The 11,627-nt window shown below is 31.4% G+C and overlaps 1 protein-coding gene across 1 annotated transcript; it reads right to left on the bottom strand.

The window, feature by feature from the left end:
- Positions 1–2,997: 2,997 nt before the first annotated feature.
- On the bottom strand, positions 2,998–8,818 carry LOC114297396 (uncharacterized). Its single transcript, XM_028241809.2, has 6 exons — positions 8,610–8,818; positions 7,993–8,161; positions 6,590–7,222; positions 4,486–4,930; positions 4,259–4,340; positions 2,998–3,509 (listed from the first exon to the last, which is right to left on the bottom strand). The coding sequence occupies exons 1-6, from the start codon at positions 8,637–8,639 to the stop codon at positions 3,309–3,311; spliced, it is 1,560 nt and encodes a 519-aa protein (XP_028097610.2). The 5' UTR covers positions 8,640–8,818; the 3' UTR covers positions 2,998–3,308.
- Between the last annotated feature and the right edge of the window lie 2,809 nt (positions 8,819–11,627).

Below are 11,627 nucleotides of genomic sequence, written 5' to 3' on the forward strand. Positions count from 1 at the left end.
GCTCTCTTTTAAACCTCTCAAATTCAAATGAACAAAAAATGAATGTTGCAAAAATAAAGAAATAATAGGAAACTCACTCACTTTTTTACTAGAATTTATGGGGAAAAAAATATGGAACATTACAGGAGATGCTCCAATCTAAAAGTATCTCCATGTCAATTTTAAATTAATTAATTATTTATTTATTTAAATTATTTTTACGACTACAATTGAGAACTTTCATTTTCCAAGTTACTACGGCCATGATTGAAGCAAGCGACCAAGTACTTAAATTCTCACTTTACAAAGTAAATTTTGATTATACACTAATCATAAATATGGATTAAGATCAAGACATGTACATGTATTTTCACCCCCAACATAGGATATACTAGGCCTGCTTGATAAATAGAAATTAAAAAAATATTTTGTATCGCTTTCAAATAATTAATTTTTTTAGTTTATTTAAATTATTTGTGCTTGATAAGTAGAAATTGTACTAAATAATACCAGAAATTCTAAAATTAAAGTAAATTATAAGGGTAAACTACTAATATGTCTTAACAGTTAGACTTAATTTCCATCAAGTCTTATTAAAAATAAATCTTGGTATAATTGTCGCTAAAAATAATTTTTTGTGATAATTTTTTACATACATCGCTAAAAATTGACAATTAGTGACTTTTTTTGTCATGATTTTTATACGTTGTAGCTAAAATTCACAATTAATGACTTTTTTTATGATAAATTTTTCTCATAGGACCTATTAAATAATAAATTCACTTATTAGGATGTACACCTAACTACTCCAAATTATAATGAATTGTTTTGAAAAGTTGATTGAAAATTAATTTTTTGAATTTTTTTAAAATATATAAAAAAAATAAAGAGATATGTAACCTAAAATAAATTAAAAATCAAAAAATAATTTTTTATTATCTTTCCGATCGAGGCCAATATTGCAGCTACTGCTAGGCAACTAGGTTTAGTGCCATATTTTTTTTATTGTTTTATTTTTATTTGGGCAAATTATATATACCTCTCTTGAGATTTGATTAAAATACAGATACCTCTCTGAGGTTTTGAAAATCACATCCCGCCTCCTAAGGTTTGTATTTTCATAACAATTTATCTCCTGAGATTTGAATTTCATAACAAATTACTCCCTAATTTGTTATGCAAATATAACATTTATGAAAAAATTTGTAATTTCTTAAATCCCAAAAAAAATATTTATAATTTAACCAAACCTAAAAAGGGGTATATGTAATTTGCCCTTTTTATTTTTATAAGAGTTACTGATAGACTAATAATGATAGTCTAGATTTACTTGTTGAAGGGTTGTTGGACTCCAACTAATCAAATTCTCTTTTTCAACCTGTGAAATCCTTTACATGATTGTCCCTTTTTTTTTTTTAATATAAGTCATAAAGTTGCAATCTTTATAACAGAATCTCACTTAGATTGCCTAGTAGCAGCTATTCTTGATAATTACATATCATATCATGATTTATGTGTATCTAATATATGATATGGACATTAATTCAATGCACTGACCAAATATCTTTACCTAAAAAAAAAGAGACCAAGTATAAATTAATATTATTTACTTTATCATTAGATTATCCATTATTTTGCATAAACTTCTAATGCCATCTATTTGCGTTTAAATAATAAATATGTATATTCCATAAATGTCTAACCTAAAAATAGTAATGGGAGATGTCTTGATATATGTCTAACATGTGTTCAGATGTCTGAGGAGAATTAGTTTGGGACATAAACAAGAAGTGTTTCTGTTTGTTAGGATAAAATAAGAACATGGTCTATGATTTGACAAAGTGTATGGCACTATTGAGACAAGACTTGTTGCAAAAATGATAAATATAAATTGCAGACAATACTTGAGAGATGGCTTCTCAACAGCTACACATGTTGATGAGAGTGAAAGCCAAAGCTCATAAACAACACTTTAATGGAAAAACATTTCCATTCTAATTTGTAGTTTCAGAAACTACCAAATATGACACATGATTTAAACACAGCTTTTTATTTTCTCACTCTAAATCGTTACTTAAATTTATGTTTCAAACACAACGTAAATATAAATTGTAGACAATACTTGAGAGATGGCTTCTCAACAGCTACAGATGTTGATGAGAGTGAAAGCCAAAGCTCATAAACAACACTTCAATGGAAAAACATCTCCATTCTAATTTGTAGTTTCAGAAACTACCAAATATGACACATGATTCAAACACAGCTTTTTCTTTTCCTGCTCTAAATCGTTACTTAAATTTATACTTCAAACACAACCTTAATATTTTTAATGAGAAGGAAAGGAATGAAATGAACTAATAGGATTAATAGGATCAATGAACAGAACACTAGTCTTATTAACCAGAGCAGAATAATCTCATTTAACATAAAGACATGAGCATTACATGGTGTAAAAAGTTCAGGATTATATATGGCGAGAAAATTGAAAACTGAATTTTCTACGGACTTTCTTGTCAACTAAACATCTAAGATCCATTTCATTTGAAAGAAATAAATGGTGAAAATTAAAAATAGTAGCAAGTGAAGTGAAAGAAAAAAATATATTCTCATATGAAATTGAGTAGGATGAAAATTTTGAAAAATTACAAATTCTAAGTCACTACTTTTATAAACAAATTTGAACTTTCTTGCATTTTCTAATATTTTTTTTACAAGAAACTAGAAACTTAGTCACCATACTATCATGGGTTGTAAAAAAAAAAAATCAACTTTCTTGACATTTCCACCACTTCCATGCTAAACAAACACAAGAAATTTTTTATTTTTTCCATTTGTCTCACTTTCTAAAACTTTCATCCTAACCAAACTTAACCATAATGAAAAAATTATTCTTACATGATTTCCTTTCCTTTCTTTTCCTTTTATTATGATTTTCTTGACAAGTGAACAGAGCCTAAGTTTTGGCAGTAAACAATCATTTTGGAATGTCAGTCCCATTAGTTATGGAAAAGCAGGCAATTATACAAACTTTTCATTCATTTCACAACATCTTCAAGCATCAAGCTCTTTAGTGTAAAAATTGAGATGATTTGAGTTCAATCCTACCTAATGATAAAACAACATAAATTAACAATTTATGCATCAAATGCAAAATTTTCAGGTAACAAACTTACACTCCGAGGCTTTGCACAGTAAATACAAGGGCGGATAGCAAAAAGGGCAACGCTCCTTTGATGATGAAATCTGAATCAGAGCACAAACGGGCTAATTTTGCATAGTGATTGTATGGTGAAGCAATTTCGTATTTGTACTGTTTTCTGAGTTTATTACTACCAACCGCAACAGATGAAGGAGGATGATGGGATTTGGCCTGTTTGGCGAATGTATTCTGCCTGAGCTGCCGCTCTCTCGGCCTGTCGATTTCTCCTAGCTTCGGCTGCTGCCCGTTTTTCTTCCGATTTTTGCCTTGCCATTGCTATCTTCTGCACCATCTTTGCTTGAGCATGTGTTCTCATTTGTTCAACTTGGGCCTGAAAAATAATAGCAATTTATGCTAAAGCTAAAAGATACTCAGCATGTAATAATAATCTATGCTAATAAAAGCCACTCCATATGTGACGGTCCTACAACTAAATGATAACAGTATTTCTACTTGCACAGAACCAATCACACACATGGGTGTGGGACATCCAAAATGGTAAGTCTCACCTCATGTGAGAGAGTTGAGTTCGGTGCTGCGATCAGTTTCTGTGTTCACTTTTTTGAAAGATAATCACCCAATTTAAGAAATGGCTTGAGCATCGCACCATATTTCAGAATAAGTTTGAGTCAACCTTCAAGGTAGGTTATTGTTTAGATTATAAATAATCCATTGAGGTTTTGAAGTTCCTTAATATCTTTCTTAAGGCAGTGTTTGGATCCCGAATTAATTGAGGAAAAATAAAAGGGAAAGGGAAATAGACTTACTTATACATACTGAATTTTTATATATAACTAAACAAAAAAATGGATTTATGACAAATATGTAATCATTTTCTTCTCATTTTCCTAACCCAACCAAAAAATAGAAAATATTTTGACTCCTACTTCATTTTCTTTACCTATCTTTGCCCAGAGCCTTAATCTTCGTTCCTCTAAGGTCCCAAAATTTTATCTATCAATGCTTATTTTAATCTAATTGATTTCAATTAAAATATAAAATAAAAAATAAAAAATTCTAAACACTGTAATGAAGTACTTCCTATTGATATAATAGGAAAAAAATTGAACTCTCAAATACCTCTATCCTCTTCATCTCTGCCTCAAGTTTTGCTTTCTGCTGACTTTCCCATGCTTGGATTTTGATTTCTTCACGCTTGTATCTGCAAAATTTTCCACATCCTAACTTCAAAATCTATATTGGAAAGTACAATGTTTCAAAACGAGAAACTGAAACTAAATGCCATTGATCAGCATTAAAATGTTTGTTTAAAAATAGATTCAAGAGCACAGGTTGTGAGAAGAAACCTCGCTGCATGTTTAGTTTTTTCAGCTTCCTCCCACGCAGCTGCACGTTTTTCGAATTCAATTTGTTCGAGCTTTGCAGCATCCCCGGTTTCAACTGCAGAGCCATTTTTTTCCTTCTCGTCTTTACTTGCCCACGCAGCAATATTCATTTTCCCAAGTTGGACACCGAGGGCTACTATCTCCTGCCTTGTCTTGAGCTTTAGTTCGTGATCCGACAATTCTCTTTCGCTATTATGTGTTGTACGTTGTGACTCATCATCAGTGGTTTGCCCATTGGGGGTCGGTGCAGGTGCTCCTCGAGGACTGGATGGGATTGAAGAATTTGGGCTGCGAAGGGGTGTCGTGGCCCCCACAGGGGTTCCGGTCCTTGAAGGCTCTTGACTTGGAATAGGGGTCATCTCTGTTCCCATGTCTCTCATTGAGACCGATCTTATGGCAGGAAGACCTGTTTGATGATGAAATGTAACATCAGGAATTTAACAACTCAAAAGCTTATAGAAAATCTATATGCTCAGAAAAAACATCTAAAGCAGAAAAGATATCAACTTCCATTTTCACTGATAGAATTATTAAATGTGTATTGCAAATACATTTATGTAGTCATATATGTACAAATAAAATGACCACTAAAAATTTACACACAACAGATTTTTTACACAGGTGAAGACTGAAGTGCATGTGATGGCTTGGAAATTTAAACCTGTGAATTTAGAAGAAATCATCTCATAGAAAATCATTAATTGGATCAATGAACTAGCAAGTCATATCTTCGTCTGTGTCAACAATAAAACAAATGTATGATCATTGCCATCAACTGTGGGCCTTGGAGGAACTTAGATTAACAAAATTTCTTTGTATGCATCATTCCTCAGATGTTTTACCGACTTGCACTTTGGTATCAACTTAAATGTATGGCAAGCATCAATCAACAAACCTGTGGCACATTTCATTGATATTTACAGGACATGATATATATGTTCCACATATATTCAACAACAGAGAGTTGTTAAAGAACAAAGAAAAGATTTTGTATCATAATTGCCCAAAAAAAAAAAAAAAAAAAAAACAACAAACAAGTAAAAGAATCTTCAAAACAGAGGTTGATGTATGAACTCTTTCATGTTTGAAGCCCGGGTGTCAAATTTGTTTGGAAGCTAAGAAGTATGGACACGGATACATATGCAGACACGGACACGCATGCGGACACGAGACACAGCGATTTCAAAAAAATAAGGACAAAGACACGGCAGGACACGACAAGAAAATATGTTTTAATATATTTTTATTTACTATCTAGACTAATATCACATTCACAAACAATCAATATTAACAAAAACTAATTCAAATTCTATATTATTTATAAAAAAAAAAACACTTTTAAATTAATATTTACAGTTTATATATTTTTTTATGGATGATGATCTATTAAGTATTTAAATCTAAGAAAAATAAATAAATATTCAATATTTATCAAAAGCACTAAAGAAAATGGGAAAAAAAATAACTTGACATGTCACTAGTGTGTCCCCGGTATGTCCCCGGTATGTCCCTTGAAAATAAATGTGTCCCTATCGTGTCCGTTTGTCTGACATGGTACAGCACTTGTTTTGAAGTGTTGGTGCTTCATAGTTTCAAAGCCTTGTCTACGGAAAAACAGTCTCCAATGAAAACTGCAAGCATGTCATGAGGATTTTTTTTTTACTTATTTAACAAGGAAATCTTGCATTCCATAAGACTGGTTCTGGGTTTTAACCTTGGGCAACCTACCATCTTCAAAGCATTTTGGTCTCCAATTTTTGTTTTTTTGTAAGGGTCAAGCCAATGACAGCCCTTTGGAGTTAAAGATCAAATAATACCAAAATATTTTATAATCCCAAAACACTTTCACGTATCTCAGAACACCTTCACATAGTTCTATATATTTTTTATACATTTTAGTACACAATTACACATTTTTCAACATTAAGAACAGCTTTATGGATTGCCTTTAACATTCTCCTTTTAAGAAGACTGCATAACATAGCTCTTGTTATTCCTTTATAACTTTCCCAAAAGGTATTAATGCATATGTTGATTGAATTACTAAAAAGATGTGATGATTTACCTGTGTTGTCTTCACTTGAATTCTTTGTACAAGATGAATCCCCATTGTCAACTTCCTTCAAATCCTTACTTTGAGGACACAGATCAATTTCTGCAATTGCAAGGTGAGTCCCAGAGGGAAAATTTGAGACCTTCTCAGAGCCCATTTGAGATGTTGGTTGACAGAAATCAACCCGCTTAACCGACAACTTTTGATCATAACTAGCAGACTCCGGGGCTACCCTCACCGTATTTGACATCGGCAACCGATTTACTTGGCTTTGTAAATGGGTTTTCTTGGAATAATTAGCTTGCATATTTTGCCTATTCATTATCCATTTCTCTGCATCATTCCACTTAGATGACATAGGTCTTGATAGTGATCTTGTCAATGGATTGTGCATTGATCTCTCCCCTTTATGAAACTCAAAGCTAGATGAACTAGCATTACTATCATAATCAAGATTTTCCTCTTCTAGTGTTCTCACCGGGTGAACTGAGCTTGAATTTCCGCTATCACTCTTTGAAAATTGCTGCATTTTAACAGTTTCCTTCTGCATAAATTCCCTAGGTTGGCAAGAACTCTGGTCGCTCTGGCCAGCATCTAGTGCCGCACTGTTTGATAATTTCACTGATGAAACTTCTAAACTGGAAGCTGCAATTGAATGGAAAGACCAAAAATCAGCAAAAAAATTATTTTTTATTCCCCTATATCAGGATATAAAAATCAGTTCAAAATTGAGTTCAATAAGCAGAAACAACTAAACTAGGGCCTGTTTGCCAGAACTTATTCTGAGCTGAAAATAGATATAATCTATAAGCAAAATCTAAATGCGGCCCTCTCCCAACTTCAGGATAATCAAATTTGTTCAACTTATGTACGCTATCTTTACTGTAGAAGTTGTAAGCAGCAGCTGTAGGGCCTGTTTGGTGAAGGTTCTAGCAAAGCTGATAGTCAAAAATCATAAGCTAAAAGTACCTCTCCTTGTTTCTCAATATGCCTATTTTTTTAACTTATTCAAATTATTTTTGAGATGTAAGTAGAAGTACACCAACCACTGGCATAAAATGAAAAATTATAAGCAGCCTCCACCAAACAGTCCCATGACCTATAGCAAACGCTCTGGCACATAATTCCACAATAATTTTTTATAGAAAAAAAAAGAAAAAAAAAAAAACCCTATTCACCTGCAGCAAACAAAACCTAAGCTTAGGTACTGCAATTGGAAGACAAATCCCAGAAACAGTTCACAACTAGCACAATAGGCTATATAGGGAATAAAGACCAGTTCAAAGTTGGATCCAAATATGCAATGACAACAAAAACAATTTGAGTTTATTTGGTGCAACTGTTCAACCAAAAACAGTTTCCAATAATGGGTATGGTGTAGAAATCAAGATAGAGAGGATAGGGCATGGCCATACCTTCCTCATCAAAGTCACCATTATTTAACAAACTGTTCTTCACAAACTCAACATCCTCAAGCTTGGAAGGAGATGTTCGTGAGGAGTTACTATTTGATCCATCTTTCTTTCTCTGCTGGTGGGCCCCTATTAGCTTCATTCTCAATTTACTTGGAGAAATTATACCAGTCTACATTACCACAGCAAAAAATCAATAAACAAATAAAATCAAATTAAGACAAATAATTATAAACCAACCCTTGGGAAAGTTTTCCAAGAAATTTTCAACATTGATAGAATCAATTGAACAGAACAAAACCCATTTAACCATGTAATGGTTAATTTCATGTGAACCCCAAATGGGTTCACGTACATTAATTTAAAAAAATTTTAAAAATCAAATCTTTGGAAACTCAAATCAAGCTCAATCAAAGTGTGTCAAAACACCTGTTTTTCACCGATTCAATAATTTCTACACAAAACCCATTTCAGAAAATACACTGTTTACACAAAATCACAAGATGGGTATGAGATCAATAGCTCCAATTGTGTTGAATTGACTTCAAAGACAGTACAAGTATGAGATTAGTCTATATGGTAAAATGTTGAATAGGCGTACAAAGAGAAAGAAGCCATACCTGAACTTTGTGAATCCTCTCGTACTCCATTAGATCCTTCTCTCTCTCTCTCTCTCTCTCTCTCTCTCCCCTCACTTAGTGAGAGAAAGTGAAGCTGAGGAGGCTTTAAGACCAGTTAGGGGGTGAAGGTCGCAATCTCTCTCTACAGTGTGTCCTGCTAACCAACAGGCGTTACATAATGGGTTGGCGATCTTTTACCGATTTATTATAACCTTTCCTCGGCGATTTTCAATATTTAAGGTAAGTTACATTTATGGTTTGTTATGGCTACATTTTTCTTAATCAATGGGGAAATTATTAGTCAGTGAAAAACTACTAGAAATTATTACAAATTTATTAAAAAAATTATAATTATTATTATTAATGTGTACAAAGTTTGTCGTTTATTTGTAATTTTTTTTTGAAAAAATCACTTGATTGAAATTTTCTATAATTAAAAATGATTACATTTTGCCATTATAATCATATAATTCATTTTAATAAACTTTTGTTAAGGCCTACTATGAAAAGATAACGAAAATGTGATAGTCTCTCCGTTTTCAAATAATAGTTTTTTTGGGAAATTTAATTTTTTTGATAGTACAATTAATACATTTTAAAATATTAGTTTTTTGAAATTATCTTTTGGATAGTATATTTTTTTTAAAATATCAATTGTCATAATTGTATTTTTTGTGTTGTTAATGAATTTAAAAGAATGACAAAATAAGAAATTTATATTATTTTACTTCTTGATTTTTAAAAATAGATTAATATTTTGAGATAATAAAAAATAAAATAAAAGATTAATATTTTAATTTTTTTTAAACAAACCTCTATGGTCAGATCTATTCTCATTTAAGTTAGGCTGAACCACTGAGGTGCAAGCTCGGCCAACAAAATTTTTACCCTTACTTGCATATGCTAATTTAATTTAGGGCTAAAAAGTCTCGTTTGGCATAGGATTTTTTTGGATTTTTTTACTTTTGTGAGAAAAAAAATAAAATGATTATAGTTTAAATGTGATGTTTTGTTTTATTGGGTTAAAAAGTCTATGTTGTCTTTTTATGACTAAAATAGTCAAAATGTCAAAAAGCCTAACATACTAAGCGAAGGCTTTCAGTGTTTAAAAAATTAATTTATTTACATATTTTTGACATTTTTAATGACTTTAAAAATGACTTAAGTTAATTTTTTTAGCGAGAGAGAAATATAACAAGTTTGTTTAAGCAATTTATCTCTTTGAAGAACAATAAATAATGCTTTAATAATGGCAAGCACAATATGTATGTAAGAGTGAGAAGCTCCTACAAAATTTGATACATTTTCTGGTATTATTCATTCCTTATCCATTATGGGGTTGTATTTAGTGGAGTCGAGTGTTATTGGGCTTGCGCTTAGTAGGCTTACCAATTGATAGTTACGTAAAATTTGTTGACTTTTTATTTATTGTGGACTAATAATTTATTAGATAATATATGAGAAATTTGGTTATAAATTTCTATTACCTTCTTTTTATTGTTAAAAGAACTAAGAAAAAAATTATACTTTCTAAATTTCCTCATAATTATAAAGTCTTGCATAAAAGACAAAATTTATTATTTAAATATTTTATTAGACTATTATACCCTCAACTAAATTTTCCTACATTTTCCACCCACTCTCTCCCCACCTTCCCTGTCTCTCTCCTCCCTCTTTCCCTTCTGACTTTGTTCTCCGCCGACGTGCTCCTCCTTCCAGATCTGAAGCTTTGTTTCTCGACAATTTTGGTAACTTCTTTTTCAGCGATGATAGCAACGTCATCGTCATCACTCTCCTAGCCAAGTCCGGTCAGTTATCAAGCGAAACTCCGACGATCAACAATGCCGAAACCGATCTCTACGATGAACTCATCAAGAACATCGGGAACAAAATCAATTACGGGCCGGAAAATTGTCCTCCGGTGCCAGAATCGAAGGAGATCGTCTACGAGGAGAAACAGATCGTCTCTAAATTGAGGCATGTTTGGTGGAGTTGTTTGGTTATACATATTTTTTTAAACACAGATTTGAGTTTTGAATATATGTATATATATATATATTTGTGTGTATGAGTGTTGTTGAACACATATATTTTTTTCATTGAGATTTATGATTGTTGATCGAGTTTTAGAAGTTTTTCTTCTCAATTAGATATGTTGATTTGTTAATTAATTTGTTTTGTTTTTGTTTTTGTTTTTTTGTCTTTTTTTTGATTTATTTTTGTTGTTTTTGATCTAATTTCATTTGACAGAACCAGAGTAAAAATTTACTCTGGTTCTATTACTCTGTTTTTTGTTTCAGATAATGAGAGTAAAATTTTACTCTTGTTCTATTGCTCAGTTTTTTGTTTGAAAGAATTAGAGTAAAATTTTACTCTGGTGTTAGAATGATAGGAAAATTTTACTGTGAAGAGGTGGTCATTGCCAAACACTTCAGCCGCCACAAACACTGCTTTCGCTTTTTTACTTTTGTGCAGAGTAACATTTTACTTTTAGCTTCAAAGTCTCACAGTTTACTTGTTTTTCAGAGTAAAATTTTATTTTTATACAGAGTAAAATTTTACTTTTGTGTAGAGTCTAATATTTTACTAATTTTTCAGAGTAAAATTTTACTTTTATACAGAGTAAAATTTTACTTTTAGCTTTAGAGTCTCATAGTTTGCTCGTTTTTCAGAGTAAAATTTTACTTTTATACAGAGTAAAATTTTATTTTTGTGTAGAGTCTAACATTTTACTAATTTTTCAGAGTAAAATTTTACTTTTAGTTTCAGAGTGTAACATTTTACTCTTATTCAGAGTAAAATTTTACTTTTATACAGAGTAAAATTTTACTCTGAAATACACAGTGAAGATGGCTTAATAGGAGAGCAGATAGATATGAGGGTAATATAGTAAAAGAAACAAGTTTTAAAATATTAAGGGGTTTTGAAAGTATTTATATAATTCTTATCCTTTTGAAAGACAAATCAGATAGTGAAGGGACTATCACCAAATCCCCCATAATATAATACCGATTAAAA

This window comes from Camellia sinensis, chromosome 9, assembly GCF_055761805.1.
Source record: "Camellia sinensis isolate YWXY chromosome 9, ASM5576180v1, whole genome shotgun sequence".
Lineage (NCBI taxonomy): Eukaryota > Viridiplantae > Streptophyta > Magnoliopsida > Ericales > Theaceae > Camellia > Camellia sinensis.